At 34.1% G+C, this 18,505-nt stretch overlaps 1 protein-coding gene across 3 annotated transcripts in view; it reads right to left on the bottom strand.

Moving 5' to 3' along the window:
- The window catches only part of LRBA (LPS responsive beige-like anchor protein), a 742,045-nt gene that overhangs the window by 20,932 nt on the left and 702,608 nt on the right, over positions 1–18,505 (bottom strand). For all 3 annotated transcript variants that reach the window (XM_064383828.1, XM_064383829.1, XM_064383830.1), the window contains exons 53-54: positions 16,201–16,368; positions 977–1,078 (exon numbers count right to left, since the gene is read on the bottom strand). In XM_064383828.1, coding sequence (XP_064239898.1) covers positions 977–1,078; positions 16,201–16,368 — 270 coding nt within the window. The remainder of the gene's footprint in view (positions 1–976; positions 1,079–16,200; positions 16,369–18,505) is intronic.

Below are 18,505 nucleotides of genomic sequence, written 5' to 3'. Positions count from 1 at the left end.
CCCTTCACCTATATCTGGCATTTCTCCCCATGCTATCTCTCCCCAACTCCCCACCCCCCGCTGTCCCTCCCCTATTTCACCCCAACAGACCCCCGTGTGTAATGCTCCCCTCCCTGTGTCCATGTGTTCTCATTGTTCAACTTTAAACACAATCCTTTAAATATTTAAAACACCTTGTAGGCTAGACTAAATATTATACTTTAGGACATAGATAAGATGATTCAAATACTCTGTTTCCACACCAGATAAACCTAAAAGACATGAGATATTGTACTTTGTTGTATGTCCAGACCTCAGCTCAGAGCAGAGACAGAGAGATGGATAGACTATTACAATGGGATAAGCAACGAATTGGAAACAGCTCCATTCCTAGTCAGATCCTGATTTGTTGCATGTGCTCTTAGCTCACTTAATATCTTGGGCCTAAACGTATGATGCTGTTTCCAGCACAAACCTCCAGGCAAACCAGCTTAAGTATCTTTCCACTCTACTCTCAATACCATTGTGGCCCCGCCTCATTAAAACAGACAGGGTCAGGGGTTTCCATTCAGATATAAGATGGAACTCGGCCCAGTAACAGTTCAGAAGACTAAACAAATATACAAAGATGTTCCTTGTTCCTGCCTTATGGAAATACGAATATTAATAGGAGATGTTTGTAAAAATATCTTAAACTCTTTAGAGTAGTGCTGTGAAACAGAACTTTTGACAATGATGGAAATGATGTGTATCTGCTGTCCAGTGTGGTGGCCACTAGCCATATGTGAGTAATGAGCACCTGAAATGTGGCTAGTGCCACCAAGAAACTTATATTTTATTTTATTTTAAATAATTTAAGTTTAAATAGTTCCATATGGCTAATGGCCATTATAACAGGTAGAAGCTTTAGAAAAAAGGTATCAAATTAATCTTTGGTAATTTGTTACTAGGAGACACCAAGAAATGCATACATTTTGTGAAGGTACCACAGGTTTACCTTGTGAACCACTTAACACCAGGCCTAGCTCAGCACAGACTGCAGCACATGTGATCCCATAGTCATGGCCCGTCAAAATGGCCCGAGGAGCAGCAGTCTCACCTTTAGGAAAAAACAGATAAAAAGAACAAATCAATTCAAGTTTATGCAAATTAAATAATCATTAACTTGCTCCTAATTCCCATCATGCCTATTTAATTTATAGTTTGGGAATTTGTCCAGAAATCCTACTTTAAGACTAGATCTAAACTATATGCTCTAGTTTGATTATGAGGATCACATCCTGCTAAAATGTCAAGTAACCTTTATGTGATTATCAAGCAACAATGGTTAAAAACTCAGGGTTAAATACAACAAAATCTGCATTCCGAAATGCCTCATAAAAAATTAGCCCCTCGATTAGATGTTTTATGGTCAGATGATTATACGATTAGGAACTGTGGCTCAATTTACATTTCAAAGAAAGGCCTCACCCCTCCTTCCTTATCCTCTGTGGGCTGCTGAAACCAATCAATGAAGACAGTCTGAACTAGACTTCCTGCTACCTCCACAGGAATTCTGCAGCCCCTCTCTTAAATACTTACTGTCTCTACTAAGCTTATGTATTTTTCTGATATGTAAATTTCATGATGTATTTATGGTTCATTCAAAGAACAGAAAAACCAACATAAGAAACACCTAAAAAAAACCAAACCTTTACAGGTAAGTCTACAGATAGTGATTGAAAATGAGGGGCAATGGGTGGAGAAGGGGGGACAGAGGAGGAGTATCCAAAAGGCAGATGTTTCTGAATACTTTCACAAGTAGAAAGAACAAGTCATCCTGTCTGTCTTTCCCAAACTAAAAAAAAAAAAAAAAAGGATGGTTGGTTGGTTGGTTGGTTAATAAGGAACTCACCATGAATAAGTAAAATAGTAATGAACTTGATTTGTGGATTGTTTCATGCCAAGCCACAAGGATAAACTGGATTCCATGTCTAGCCTGAAGAATACTATTTGAAGACTGAACGAATCCTTTACTTTTATAGTCTCTAAAGGCATAGACATTCTATTAGCATTCTTGATTTCTTAATTTGGATTAGTTTTATAGTATGCTTGATACCTAACACTGTGTAATCGAGAAGAGGCAAATGTGCCCACAGAGTACTTGCTACCACCAGCTATGGAATTCTGTGGAAGAGAATCACTTGTACCTTAACCCCACACATCTGACTATCCTTGGAGCAGTCACCCACTCAGAGGCAAGAAGTCCAGCAGCTCAGGAGAAACCCATCGGAAACCTACTGAACGTGGATAGGCAAACGCTGCCGTCAAAATACTAACCCAGCTTCCAAAGCAGGGTTTTTTTCAGTAGGTCACTGGGTTATTTGAAATTTTATGCAAAATGTACCTACATGCCTGTTTTTCTAGGTGGCAGGGGAGCAAAGCAAGTTTTACTGAATGCACAGAGGTCCATGACCAAGAAAAGGTGAGAGGCTTCTACCCTGAAGAGAGGTCTAGTCTCTGTGCTTGTAGCCCCAACTTCACCTGGAGCCAGCAGTCACTTCAGGTCTAGCTTTCCACACGATAGTTCCAATGCATGTACTGCAGTACATAGTACACAGCCCCACAGTGTCCTTCAAAGCTTTGGTGACTGTAGGTACTTCTGAGTGAGACTTAAGTTGAAGGGATATCACACAGAACTTTGCACCACACTGGCAGTGCTATGTGCAGCCAACTGCTGGAAATGGCCTACAGGCTTAGTGATAAAGGGAGACCTAAAATGACATACTAAGAGGCAAGGAATAAGTGGAACAAGGGCTTCATTTCATTTGATCCCAAGTTTTAAAACTTCTTTGGGAGGCAAACCTACCTTAATTAGAAAGTTTACTTGACATTTACCAAACCACAAAGAATTTGTCACAAGAGCAATTTTGTGTCTTACAAAGTCCAGAAATTTGGAAAAATTTTAAAGAAATAAAATTTTAAAGAAATAAAGCAAATAATGTAAGCCAACCTAGTTTTACTTAACCTTCTGTTAAGATTCACTAATTTTAGGAATAAATATGCTGTTTTAAAAAGTTATCAGCCAGGTGCAGTGGCTCACGCCTGTAATCCCAGGACTTTGGGAGGCCAAGGCGGGCAGATCACCTGAGGTCAGGAGTTCGAGACCAGCCTGTCCAACATAGTAAAACCCTCTCTCTACTAAAAATACAAAAAAATAGTTTGCTGTGGTGGTGTGCGCCTGTAATCCCAACTACTCAGGAAGCTGAGGTAGGAGAATCACTTGAACCTGGGAGGTAGAGATTGCAGTGAGCCAAGATTGCTCCACTGCACTCCAACCTGGGAGACAGAGCAACAATTCTTCTCAAAAAAGTAATAAAATAAGAAGTTATCAATATTTTATTTCTGACTCTTGGTTTCCCTTTTCCCCAGGAGGCTGTACATTCCACAAAAATACGATACAATGTTATTTCTGAAATTACTGTCTAATTAGATTTATTGGAAACTTTTTCTTAACCAACAATTAAAATCATTAAGATCTAAGGAATACATTTTTGGTGTGATTGTTCCTTTTTTTGTTTTCATAACTTATTTCATGGAGGGTGAAATTTGTGTTTTAACTTGAATTGTCTTGGAATTCCTCAATGGAAAGTGAAGGTTTGAAAGAAAACTGATGGCAAATGAAGGCATTCTAAGAATAAGACAAAGTAAACAAAGGATAGATGGATAATGGTGGTCCCAGAGGACAATGTTGCTTAAGCACATCAATGCTAACTTTTTGTTTTCTTGGGAGCATGGTGAAGAAGGGAGAGGACTGCTGTCAATTTTCTTTCTTTCTTTAATGCAAAAGAGTTGAAATACTGAGAGTTTTCTATGACTGTAAAGTTAAGAGTTTAGGAAGCCTCATGATTAGCCCCAGAAGGTGGGTTAAGATATAAGCATTATTTTTTTAGTAAACTCTTAAGATTTTTATCATTATGCTTTGCTTATGAAATACTAGTTTCCAATAATCCAAACTTTATTAAACCATTTTTCACTCCACAAATCAGAACACACACACAAGGATTGTAATTTCAAAACTGAAAAGGATTTTTTCTTTTCCTAGGGCCTGATCTCTAAATAAGGAACTGTTCAATGCTAGGACTTTGGCTTCAAAGTTTGGCAAAATGTTTGCTAATCCCGGAAGCAGGTTAGACAGTTCAGGAAATAAAAAAAAAAAACAGAGAAGAAAAGAAAAACAAATTAAAAGCATAAGGGTAGACTTATAATCATTAGGTTCTCAGGTAACTGGTTCCACAGTCACTGGATTTCCAGTAAAAAGACAGTGCTACTTAACTTTCCTCATCTATAGGAAATGCACATTAATGACCTCTATAAACCCACATACAACCATATAAGGAGAGATATCATGTCATTTCCTCCAAGAAAAACTGTTTCCAATCTTGTTTAAAGACTAAACGTTATATTCCCTTTATTATCTGCTGTTCAGATTGAGCATTCTTTACATCAGATTGAGCATTCTTTACATTTTCTCCTTATCAAAAAGTATGTTCAAAATAAATACCTACTACTTGATTTTTATAAGTTTTATAACAAAGAGCTTGAAATAGTTACACTTCAATATAGCAAATATATGATATGGGATTTAAATCAAACAGGTCAAAACTGTTTAGTTCAATGGACATTCTGGGAACCACTTGCAATGAAATTACTGAGGGTAGCGGGGATAATTGGAGGCAGAGCAGAGGCTTTACATGTGGCTCACAGAATAGATCTTTTCATGTCTCTGTAGTTACACTGTATACATCATCCTGGATCACAGCAGAGCCCAAGTGACAAATCCCACAGAAAGGAAAAGCAAAAATCCCTCCATACCTACATACATTTCTGTTTGGAAAGCCTAGAAACAAAATCTCGGAACCATATAACTGATTCTCACTGTAGTGTTCTTATAAATCTGCCCCTCCCAACTACTTGTCAGCCCACATAGTTAATACCCGGGGGAAATAATCACCTCAAACAAGATGAGTCTGGCCATATATTACTTTTTAAAGATGCCAAAGCAGTCAATAATCTCTCATTGAAGTCTCTCAACCAAATAAAGAGCAAGAAAAAGTCTTCTGAAAAATATCAGGTTAATTCTTTTGATAAAAATTAGCAATAGTTTAGGGATACAAAAGTCTTTATCTTTGCTTTTTGAGATAGTAGGCTCTACCAAAGGCTAGACCATAAAGCAGAACAGATTCCCTTAAGAACCTTTTAAAGTCTTACTACTTGAAAAATTGTCATGGCCTTCAATAATGCTGAGAGAAAAATTTATCTTGCTTCTAGTTTAAGGGACTACACTTCAAACTCTTCTTAAAGAAAAATAAAAAGAGAAAGAGGACAGACGTCTAGGACTGCTTTGAAAACCTTGAGCAGTTACTTCAAAGGAAAGGGTGCCTTTGTCCAGAGAGCAGGTTTATGACTACTGATGCAAATCCTAACCAAAGCCTGAAAAGGATACTCAGTGCATCTTTATGGATGGCCTTAAAGGAAGATGAACAAGTCAAATGAGATTAAAGACCGCCCAAATCCTGCCGCAAATACCAGGGCACACCAGTTTTTACAGACGCACTTTTCTCAGTACATAATACTAGATACCAATACCAACTTACAAAGACAGTTATAACAACCTAACTTGCATTTAAGCAACACAAAATCTCTATAATAACCACTTAGCATTTATATTGGACTTATATTTTAAAACATTAGGTGAAATATTTTAACACACCACTAGGCAGAATAGCAAATGTTTTTATTAACTATGTTTTTTTGGTGCCCTCACAACATTAGCTATATTTATCAAACAGACCCTGAACCACTTAGAATTATACCTGAAAGAACAGAAGAGGAAAGAGGAATTTCTCTAGTATCTTGGTCATAAATATCCAGTGAGAAAAATATTTCATAAGGTCTGTATCCATTACGGAAAAGAGGTAATAATCCAGGTAAAAATAGATCTGACATGTATTTCTGACAAACTTTTAGTTACTTTTTAAAAAGTGAATAAAGTTCTTGGTGTTTTCGCATCATCTCCTTACTTTTATGAAAATTAGATCACTTTGAAATGCAGTATAAAGTTTTCGCCTGTAGATTAAATATGTTGTTCTTAGCACAGTGAATCCTCTTCATTCATTCCATTTTTTCAATACCCTCTATTATGAAATGAAGCCGCATTAAACATTTTCCTATTCTTAGTTTTGTAAAAATACAACTATTTCTTCCAATTAATACTTAGTTTAGATGACTCCTGGGCCAGAAAACGACCATATCCCATTTGTTCACCCATTCACTCCTTCATTTACTTAATACTGTTTATTGAGTTTGTATTATTAATATGTGTGAGGTACTATAGAAATCAGGAAAGCAGTAAAACATGGCCTTTTATTTAAAAATGACTTGATTTTAAATGATCATTGGATCTGGTTTGTCAACGGTACTATAAACCTGCAAATTATAATTATAAATATCTATGCTTATAAAGGTCAAAATAATAGTACTGAAGTACATACCACTTGTAACAACTAATTTGTATGCAAAATCAATATTTAACAATAATTAACATGCTTAAATTAAAGCAACCAATATAATTTTCCTGATTAGTAAAAATGTAGTATCATTTGAACTTTTATAGAGGAACATCAAGATACAAAACCTGCCTTTATTTTAAAAAAGTAATAATTCAATAGAAAACTCATTATGAAATAAAATATATTTGTTTAAAAAGCCCAAATACATAATCAACTTATTAGGCATATATATTACAGATAAAAAAACAAAAATATATTATACAATATATGCCAGTCATTTCCTAAAGATGGATACCTCTGTTTTGCTTGTGCCTTTTGTACCATTTAGTTACAATTGATTACTACAAAACATTCTTTTGAAAACTGAATACTAAGCTTTCTCATGCGGCTCACCATAATGGTAAATCAAGAAAGTAAATGGCTTTGCTAAAGCGGAAATGAGGTTAGCTATTAAATGTTTCTTAAACCTTTTCCATTAACGTCCTAGTTTTACAATGGAAATTATACTGCATTTTAATTATGCTCAGAAAACTGACTTGAAATTTGTTCTATACATCTCATCTTCACCAAACCTTTTCCCTTCCCCTACTCATCATGGTCTCTTTGGTGAAAAATCGTAATTTGATTAGACATATAGACTACAGATGACAAGCCACAGCTGCATTTAGGGTACAACAACCACCAGACAGGAAATTTTAGTAGCATCTTCTTGTAAATAATATTAGAATTATGAATGCAAGACAAGAAAATGTTGGTACAAAGAACAACTGTAAGTCACTGGTATATGCCATTTCTCCTCCTCTATGATTATATAAATGTTTGTAACATGGAAGTCTCCCTCTAAGACTACAGCTGACCCTTGAACAACACAGATTTGAACTGCATGGGTCTACTCATATGTGGATTCCCTTCTGCCTCTGCCATTTGAGACAGCAAGACCAGCCCTCTGCTTCCTCAGTCTACTCAGGGTGAAGACAACCAGGATGAAGACCTTTATGATGATCCACTTCCACTTAATGTATAGTAAATATATTTTCTCTTTACGATTTTTTTATTTGAGATGGAGTCTTGCTCTGTTGCCCAGGCTGAAGTGCAGTGGTGCGATTGGCTCACGCAACCTCTGCCTCCCAGGTTCAAGTAATTCTCTGCCTCAGTCTCCTGAGTGGCTGGGATTACAGGCATCTGCCACCATACCCAGCTAATTTTTGTATTTTTTTTAGTAGAGACAGGGTTTCACCATATTGGTCAGGCTGGTCTCGAACTCCTGACCCCGTGATCTGCCCATCTTGGCCTCCCAAGGTGCTGGGATTACAGGTGAGAGCCACCATACCCGGCCTATGATTTTCTTAATAACATTTTCTTTTCTCTAGCTTACTTTATTGTTAAGAATACAACATATGATACATACAACATACAAAATATGTGTTAATCAACTTTATCAGTAAGGCTTCCAAGTCAACAGTAAGCTATCAGTAGTTAAGTTTCTGGGGAGTCAAAAGTTATATGCAGGTTTCTGACTGTGTGGGGAGCTGGCACCCGTAACTCCTGTGTTGTTCAAAAGTCAACTGTACATTAGAAAATGGGTTTATGTGAGTGTGTACCTACAACTGTATTTTTAAAGTATACCCCTTAAATGTATATTAAAAAAATACAAAATCCTACCACAACATGTACTGTCCTAAGAACTCAGTATAATACAGTTGTCTTTTTGTGTCTCTTGCAAATACTAAGAATGCATTAGTGATAGGATTGCATCAGATTCTCCACAGCTGATATTCTAATTAAATGTATAGTTTAGTCAACTCTGACCTAGACTGCCTGAGTTTAAATCCAGGCACCAGCACTTGCTAGCTATGGTGAGCTCCCTTGGGCAAGTTTCCATAATTCTATTAAGGAAATCCTAAAAGCGTCAAGGCCCAGGGCAGAAAATAAAGGCATATATAATTTCTCCATGCCTCATCTATAAGTCAAGGATACTAACAGTAGATACCACATAGGCTTCTGTGAGGATTAATGAGTTAATATGTAAAGTGTGCAGGATGGTACCTGGCATGTAATGAGCACCCATTAGTATCATCTAGGAGGAGGAGTAGCAGCAACAGAATGATCTTTGTTCACTCTCTGTTATGAATACTCCTTTCATTGAAAGTATAGTAGCTGATCCTATGCTGCATAAATGCTAATTAGAGATGGTTCTCTCCTTGACGATTCATATAAATTCGATACAACTACTAATATCTGGCAGCCTAGAGGCTAAGAGTGGGGAGTGAAGGTACAGTATAGTAATTAGGTGAGTTTCCCAAATTATTATTATTTTTTAAGACAAGAGTCTCACTGTGTTGCCCAGGCTGGTGTGCAATGGTGTGACCACACATCACTATAGCCTTGACCTCCCTGGGCTAAGGTGATCCTCCTACTTCAGCCTCCCGAGTAGCTGGGACTACAGGCGCACACGCCACCACACCCAGCTAATTATTTTTATTTTTTGTAGAGACAGTGTCTCCCCACGTTGCCCAGGCTGGTTTTGAACTCCTAGGCTCAAACGATACCTTGCCTTGGCCTCCCAAAATGCTAAGATTACAGGCATGAGGCACTGTGCCTGGCCTAAAGTATATTTATTGTCTCTGATTATCAAGGCAGTACATGCTCATTATAAAACATTTAGATACTTCAGTAAATTATAATGAAGAAAATGAAAAATTGCTTCCAAATTCCTCTACCTATAAATGTTATCAATATTTGTCATGTGATCATTTTATACTTTTTCTATACATAAATGTTCATAGAATATAAGTGTATACACATATAGGCATAGGTACTTATGTTATACATGTAGCCTGGTGATCTTTTACACTTAATACAAAGAGTATATCCCTTCATATCAATATTACAGATTTATAATATTTTGGTTAATGCCTGTACAGGACCTGATTATGTGGACAATAATTACTATACTTAACTAATGTGCCTCTTTTTTCCTAGTTTCTTGAGAGTTCATTTGTTGTTTTCCCGTGGAGGGGCTTAGTCTTTGGTTCTAAATAAGCTATGTCTCCTGTAGGTGCATATGAGTGTCTGGTAACAAAAACATTGTAAAATTCTACCCCCTTTTGAAAACAGGTAGAAAATTTGCTGAAGTGAAATCTCACTCAGATTTGTTGAAATGCAACATTGAGTATAATTTTTATGAATATAAATTAAAACTGAAAATCAGTTTTATCTATTTATCCTCAATACCCAAGTCACTTAAAATTCTTTAGAATACATCCTCCTTAACATTTAACATTCTTTAAAAAAAAAAAAAAAAACATAAGTAAGGGACTCTGAAAACTATAGAAGAGTTTCAAATATTTAGCTATTAAAAACTCTTAACCCCACTCACCCCAAGGAAATAAGGCAATCTCTTGTTGTACAAAGTTACAAGCTACAAGAATGAAAGCTTAAAAAGCTCAACAGTCTTTTAGCTTTAAGCTACAAAAGGCAGCAACAATTCAGAGAATTTTTTTCCTATGTAAAAACACTTCAAATCCAAAAATCTGAAGTCTTATCAAACACATTCATTTTCTCACTTGAATGTGAAAAAAAAATTATTTTTAAAAAATTAGCAGGTAAATGAAATGTAATTAACTTAGATAATGGCACTGGTAAAAGGCCAAGAAAATCAATTTTTAAAAATATGTTAACACTTACAAACTTCTGCTCTGTAAAGCCACATAAATGGGCATAGCCATAAAAATTGAGGTAACTAGAAAAAACAAACTGTTGCTTTGTAAAAAAAAATCAGACATTTAAATTTTGAATTTCATATAAAAATGGTTATCTTTTCATAAATTCTTAGTAATATCTCACATATGTGAGTTACATATGTGCAAAGCTGTCATACAATTTCTCTTAGGAAATGAGCATTTTTGGAAGGTGGTAAAGTCAATCTACTATGTTGTTCCAGGAAGCCTTAATTAAATTATCCTTAGTAGTTCTACCAATAATGTCATAGCCCCCCTCAACAGAGTTATGCAATATTCTATATGTAGAAGAATCCTATGTTTAGTTGACTAGAAGGAATCTGTACCTTCTTAGACTAATTCCAACTATTGTTTGAAATTAAATTTCCCTATGAGCATAAAGTGTCAAGACAGCTTTCTTTGGCATGGCGCTATTAAAAAGGTCTACATAAGAAGATACACAGTTTCAGTCTGAGTGTATAAATCATCAGTTCTTCTGTTCTCATATTTCTATGGCTATAACCTATGGGCTGAATGGTATAGTCATTTTTCTCTGCAACCAAACAAGGTAAATAAATGTGATATATTGGCATATCACCCCGCCACTCTGCATATGGTGCACATTAAGGTTGTATTCATTTGCCATATGAATATAATTCCTTTTTACCACATCTACTATTAGTTACAAGCAGTAAATACAGAGTTGTTTTGCTGGAACTTGAGGGCCTGCATTACATCATGGAGCACTAAACATCCTGGACCTTCTGGAGAATTTCATAGACATACTTTTAATGTCACCTGAACTTGAACACTGCCAACATACCATTTCAAAACCCTTCTTGATAAATGCTTCAAGGAAAAAAATAAAAATACGGGGTAGTTGTAGTGTGATAGTACATTCCAAATGCAGGCCCAGAAGGGAAGGTCTTGATGAGACACACATAAGAACTCTTGTTCCTGACAAAGTATCAGATCAAGAGTCATATCCCAGTATAAAATGGTTTCTTGTTTCAAGCATTACTTTCTTATTCATTTCTTATTCAGAATCAAGTGAACCTAAGGAACCTAAATTTAAAATATCATCCAAATAACTTCCCCAACTGTAACTTACTGAAGAGCTGTGATCAAGAAGCTAACAGTTTACTATTTCATCATGAACTGTGATGCTTTGTTTCATTAGGCATATATTATGCTTACTTTTTCCTTATACAAAATATTTATTGTACAGTTCCAAATCCAGGTTGCGGTGTGGTAAAAGGAGGAGAAAAGTGATTTATTTTTAAGAACTCATATGGCTCAACACAAATGTACATACCTTGACATTTGTGATCCTTAAATAATATATCACAGACAATTAAAAACAAAGTACACCTGTCTTGACCAAGTACCAATTTTTATGTTTCCCAACGTTAAGTCCCTAAATGCATCCAGCAGATGGTGCTCTAGGACACCTGCTTACAGAGAGTAATATTTATATTACATCCACCTATATTTTGGCAAGACAAAGAATAAGAATTTATCAGTAGCTTCAGTAAAACATACTAGGCTTCACAATAAAAAGGATATAATTCCTAAATACATGCATATACATAAGCACATGTGCACAGAGGCAGCCACTAAATAATTCACACCTGGACATATTATGATACTACTTTTCTTACAGACTTGATGAGTAGTCTATGTGTATCAGTAGTATTTATAGTCACATGGCAAGATCATTCTAAATTCATTAAAAAAAATTTAGAATGCCTTAAAGTTAGAATTCATTTTTAATTATAGCAGGAATGTCTCATTAGGGTGATACTAGTAAAATTAACAACAGTAGGATTTACGGTAATGACTTAAGTGATTGATGAGAGTATAACAAAATGAAGTTTTAGACAGAGAAAAAGCAGGGCAGCTACGGCATACAGTACTTTAAAAAACAGCTCTGTGGTCTGTTAGTGCTAGCCTTATGGTTAATAAAACCTTCTTTCTAATTAATGGTGCTGAAATATTCTTAAAGAACAGAATCTTGTTGTTATGAAGAAAAGTTAGTTGTTTTTTTTTCAGTAGATGCCATTCCCATAAAGGAGAAAGCTGACATAGATTAGCATGTCTGATTGCAATGAAGAAGAGAAAAAAATGCCACCTTTCAATCAAATCAAAACCAGAATGCGAGAATGGGAACTGCGAGTATTACTGAAATACCACACACTCAAATCTATGCAACACCCTCATAGTCACCAACCATTTGCTTCTGAAGCTGATCGAATGTAGCTTTAAAAGATATTATTCAGATACCTAAAAAGTAAGCATTTAATTTTTAAAATCCAAGCTTATGATCTAGTTTAAAAATAGTGAATAAATAATAACTTTTGTATATATTCATCTTGCTTATCTAAATAAGATCATGTCTAAATGTAAAGTATTTATTTATCAATGGAATGCACTGGGGAACATTTTCTCCAAAATTTGAAAATGTGCGGTCTGGAGAGCATTATTCTGAAGGCAAAGTAAATATCTTAGGAAGAGCACTTTGGTGATAAGACTCAGTCCGAAAACACAGAGTACCAGGACAAGGAGAGAGAGATGCCATGCTTTCATGTACAAAACATCTTTCAGTGAAATAACCTTGGTTAATTTCATTTTTAAAATCCATAGCTGAATAGAATCCTATATTAATTTTTCTTCTCATTGAGAAAACTGCATTCCACAGGAGACAACTATTACAAAACAAGAGTCAAAGATGAAAAACTATCTGGTATACAGGAAAATAAGCCTTTTGCTATGTAGTCTAGCCAGGTTTCATAAAACATTTACATTTTTTAAAGCCCCAAATTTTAGTATTTACAGGTTTTATCCAGTTTGAATTAGCCTGATTTTGCCAAAGCAGTATGTACATTAATATTAGATAATATGATATTTTAAAAACATTGTCATATAGCTATCAACTTTACATATAGCATCACTATTAGATTTGGAAAAAACAGCATATGTAGGCTTATAACCCTAGAAAGTAAAACGACTACCTATTCTCATGACCTTTTAAAATAAAAAAATACCTGAAATAGACCTATAAAATGGAGAAGAAGCAATAACCTGGTTTTATTTATCTATTTTCCCTTCAAGAAAGAAAGAGTCTTGAGTCTACAATAAAAAATTAAAAGTTGAGGTATTATGGGCATTTATAGAACATATTGCAATTATATGTATATACACGCTTCACCACTTCTTAAAGGTCATTTACATTGTGTCTAAGAGGTACAATATAGGAATAAGCATAACCTAAAAACCCTTCATCTGAAAAGCTCTGACTTCAGCAGCTGCATCGTGGAACTATCAATGAGCCAGAGGCTTATAAAATCCAAACCAGCTTGCATGATTGTTTGAAACAGTTTCCACACGGTAAAAATGTCTTTGTTTGTCATTTTCTTTTGAAAAGCTTAGACTGCATTTTCCATTTTTCTATTCTAATGTGTGTAAATTCTCATTATAAGAAAAAGTGCCTATTTTTCTTTCTCCCGGATTCATCTTTCAAAGCTAAAGCAAAATTAAATCGGGGCATCGGACATTATACAGGGGCTTGAAAGGATAAGGTTCACTTTGAGAAAGGTAATTTAATCCAGTCAAGATACACTACAATTTTCTAAAATTTTTATTATATGTGCTGTTATATTATTCTCTTTTTTTTTTCTTTTCATTGCTAGCATTACCAGGAGGTAATGTCCACCATTACTGCAGACAATGAGTGGGTATAGATGAAGCACGTTATGAAATATGTAACATTACAATATTTACTCTAATGCCAACAAGATGCTGCTTTGTGGTGATTTATTTGCTCTAATAATCCTGTGCTTCTGATAACACCTTAACTCAGTCCTGTTGTTGCTTTCATTTTACAGACAAGACAGAAGGACCACAGCAAAGCTTGGAACTTAGAATTTTTTTTACTACAAACCCCAGGATTTGTTCAGTCCTACTTAACTCAATTTTTAAAGGCCATGCATGTAAAAGTAATCTCTAGGTTGAGTTACAAAGTATTTAAACATATGAAAATATATTTAAATGTATACATATATCATGATATATATCATACTTTCTTCCTTCTTGAAAAGCTGAAAATTCCTAACTTTAAGGTATACTTAAATTTCTGAAATGCAACAGCAGTTACATACAAGTGTAGCTAATAAGCCTTTAGCTGCTTCTTAGAATACAAACTGGCAATGATGCCGTATAACATATAGAACATGATTAAGTAAAATAAAAAACAAACCAAGAACCCAAATATCTATCGTGTGTGTGTTTAGATTTCTATATGTGCATGAAATCTCTTACATTTTTAAGGCAAGAAAAAGTTCTTCCTAAATATTTTGAGATAAATAGCAAAATGGTAGATTTATTATCTATATTAAATCTAGGTTTGCCTGAGATAATTTAGTGAATCTCAGAAACTAGATTTACAGAAACAGGAAAAAAGAAATTGAAAGTAGTCACTTATTCTAAGAGACCAGAAAGGAAGAAGGACCAGAATGCTGTGTTCATGATGAAAAGAACATAGTACTTTTCAAAAGAATATGAAAAATAAAATGCCTGAAATTTATATCTTTAGAATTTTTATTGTAATTATATAGAGATATCTGTGTAAGTATGTGAAATACATATACATCCTCTCCTTGACATATATACACACACACTACAATTTGATCACAAAGTCTGTATTATCCATAGCATCACAGCCTTAAAATTATTTTTCATATCCTATTTGCATAGGAAATTATCCCTTTTTTAATTAAAATAGGAAATATCTATTACACAAAAACTGTATTTACCCACCACATCAAAGTCTATAATGTACATAATAAGAAACAGCTTTGAAAAATATTTTGCATGTATGTCTTTTAACATTATACTAGCATTTGACTAAATTTTTTGAAAAAAAGTTCATTTTCATACAAATATTATACGTGTAAGCATAGCTTTGAGAAGTTAGTCCAAAATATGATGGACTTAAACATATTTATACCATTTCACAATCTGAGGTGGAGTGACAGAGCAAGGACCAAGTATTCAGGTAAAGTCATCAGGAAGAACATGATCCTTCCTTAACCAAATACACTGCAACTTGCTTTAAATTAAGAAACTGTAAATATTTAAGAGCAGTTAAAATGCTCTACCTTCTGAAGTAAAAATCTAATGCTCTTCCTGCAGGAATTCTACAGTGTTGTCATAATCATTTTAATTAAATTCTCATTTTTCAGGTGGTCCCTTTAATTGTTTTTTCCTACTTCTTAATGTGTTTTTCTAAAGCCATTTCTTTTCTGCAGCTGTGTGCGATTGGTTTTAATGGTAGCTGCTTCCTTTTTTGCCTTCTGTGAATTACAATTTTAAATGGTTACACATTTTTTGTTTTACTGCCTTCAGCACAGTTTCATAAAGATGTTTAGGCTGTTGGTGAACATTTTCATTTCCCATCTGAAAAACCAACAGCCAATTTGAATATTCCATATTGGCCTTTTATGACCTGTTTTATCTTTTTAATACATAAATGAAAGCATAATTTTATAAAGACTAGTTTGTTTCTGTGAAATTATAATTTTTATTTTGTTCTTTTAAAATATGAATTCAATAAACAAGGTAATATGTGATTGCTCTTTTATGCTGTATCTTACTGTTTATGAATAAAAAGTATTTTATTTGGTGACAGCTTTTTCCAATGAAAAACTAGAATTTTTGGATCATAAGGACAGCCTATAATATGAAACATAAGATTTCATGCTTGGGTTTTAATTGTCAGTGGTCACAAAATGTTAATAATGAGGTTATCTGGACCTTTCTTAAATTGTAAGTAAGAAATTTAAAATACTTGATAATTCTGTTTCACTCCTACCATAACAAAAAGGTAATTTTACTGCAAAATGTTATTCTCTACATTCTTGTAAAAGTTTACTTAAAAAATGAGTCGTACTTACTGCCTGGGTTATCTCCAATCCCACTGCATTTTCCATTCCAGTACCATAGCAAAAGAGTTGCATCACGTGACCCTGAGAGAATGTAGCAATTTCCCCCAATATATGACTCAGAACGAGCGAGGCAAGTGACGACATCCCAATGGCCAAACACCACTTGGATTAATTTTCCTGTAATGCAAAACAATTTTCTTTAAAATTGCTATTAAAAAAATAAAAATCTAGTGAACAGATAACTTGTTAAAACAATGAAGCCATATAAACTCAGACTGTCATAATTCAGATTTTACAATAATTTGACATGGTCCAACCTAACAGTTTTTTTTGAATACTAACAAGAACAACCAAAAAAAATCAATTGAAAAGTGTTAACATTTTTGAAAGGTATGTGTTAAAACTATTTCAACAAATAATACTTGAGGACCATAGCACTGTATCATTACAAATGGCTTCTATAAATTACAAATGAATCATGTTTACTGATTAAAGCAGGCCCAGGAAACCCCTTTTGGAACCATTTTAACGCTTTCTTGAGTTACTCTATATGATTCCAAATAAAACAAAACTTAGATGCCATTCTGTAAAAGTACTCTATAATTTAGACGTCACTAATAAAAACCTGTCTCTGAATTAGTGAAGATTTAACATATTTCTTTTTTTAAGTGGTCTATACAAAGACAATATAAGTCACTTTGGAGAGCTTCTAACTTTTCAAATCAGGATTATATGGAAATTATGATTAAAGAACTAAGACATTGTGATTGCAATTTGTCTTAATAGTCTGATGAAAATTCCTTGAGAGTGAAATCAAGATGGTCAAGACTGGGGACATGGAGAAGAACCCAGAAAACACTATATATCTAGGGCTTCAAACACATAAGACTTCTTCATGTAAAGGTGTCAGAAAAAAAGTAAAGTCCTTTAAAAATCTTTGTTTAACCAGATATGGTGGTAATAATTCATACAAACTTGTCTAAAGAATTAAATATCTGTGGCAGACCCCATTCCATCTTTAGAGTTACTAGCTAACATATTTCCTTTGAAATGTCTACAGAGTCTACAAATGAGTCTCATAGAACATCTACCCTTAATATTCAGCATGGCTTTCTCTTTTTTTAATAAGTGTTTATATTTCGATTATAAAATATAATTCCTGTGTTATAAAGAAAAGCTACTAAGCTGAAAATTAAATTAATATGCCTAAATAGTTTATGTGTTTAACCTGGAATACACTGTAAACTTCTTAAAAAATTAAGGTCTCAAGTACTGGCATATAAAGTGTATTTAACTTTTCAAGATAATAAATATAATATTAACTTTAAATTTTTAAAATTCTTGATTTTAATAAACCTAAGGCTTATTATGAAGGCTGAAAATTTAGAAATAAAATTCTGAAATATTATCTAAATCAGATGGAAAAGTCAAATACATGTTTTCATTCATGAGTGGCAATCTTGCATATAGCCTACTTCTAATAAATTTTAAATCAGATTCATTTCAATCTAAAATTGCAAAATTAATATAGTACTTTTTTCCTCCTGTGATTAAGGAAGAGTAGACTTCAAAGCAGGTGTCTCTAATTGCTAAATGTTCAAAATGTTCACTTTTGAATTCCTTCAACCTTTTAAGAAGTTGACACCAAAACATTTCATTAAAAATTAGCTTATATCAATAAAGAATAAAGGAAGAAGAATCTAAGACTTTCAAGAATTAAAAAAATTGAGCAAATTAAATATGAAATATATAATAATTCTTACTTCATTTCCAATTTACATGATAAACAGAATATGGAGGTTCAGTGGTAAATTGGCAGTATCAGAGTACAGGCAGACCTTACATAGGATAAGACAAATAGGTAGCTGAAAGCACTCTTATTAATAACTAGAAAATCAAAGGTTAAATCCGTGTATTTTAACTACTGAAAGAAACTGAATCCATCATATAGTGATGTGATCATAGCGTATATATGGTGACTTCTACTTTAGCCTATGCCTAATGCTGAGAGCACATAAAATACAGGCATGATTTAAATAGATTACATACAGGCAAGCTTATTTCAGATTTGAAATGCAACACTCAGCGGGTTGTAGGAGCAAGGATGAGTGAAATAACCAACCAGGTACTTGAGGTAGACAACACAGAGGAAACCCAGGTGTTCCTTGTGCAGCAGGAGGCTTGCAAAGAACAGCTTATTCAGTTGGTAACTTAATTTCCAACTCATGTGAGGACAAAGGGAAAAAAATTTAGCTGTAAAAGTGGAACGGATTAAATATAGGGGCAGAGTTTTACAAGATTCACATGTTAATTC

The sequence above is a fragment of the Aotus nancymaae genome, unplaced genomic scaffold (genome assembly GCF_030222135.1).
Source record: "Aotus nancymaae isolate 86718 unplaced genomic scaffold, 86718_ANA_hifiasm-v0.15.2.pri h1tg000033l, whole genome shotgun sequence".
NCBI classification, from domain to species: domain Eukaryota; kingdom Metazoa; phylum Chordata; class Mammalia; order Primates; family Aotidae; genus Aotus; species Aotus nancymaae.
This window is presented reverse-complemented; position numbering and strand designations above follow the sequence as displayed.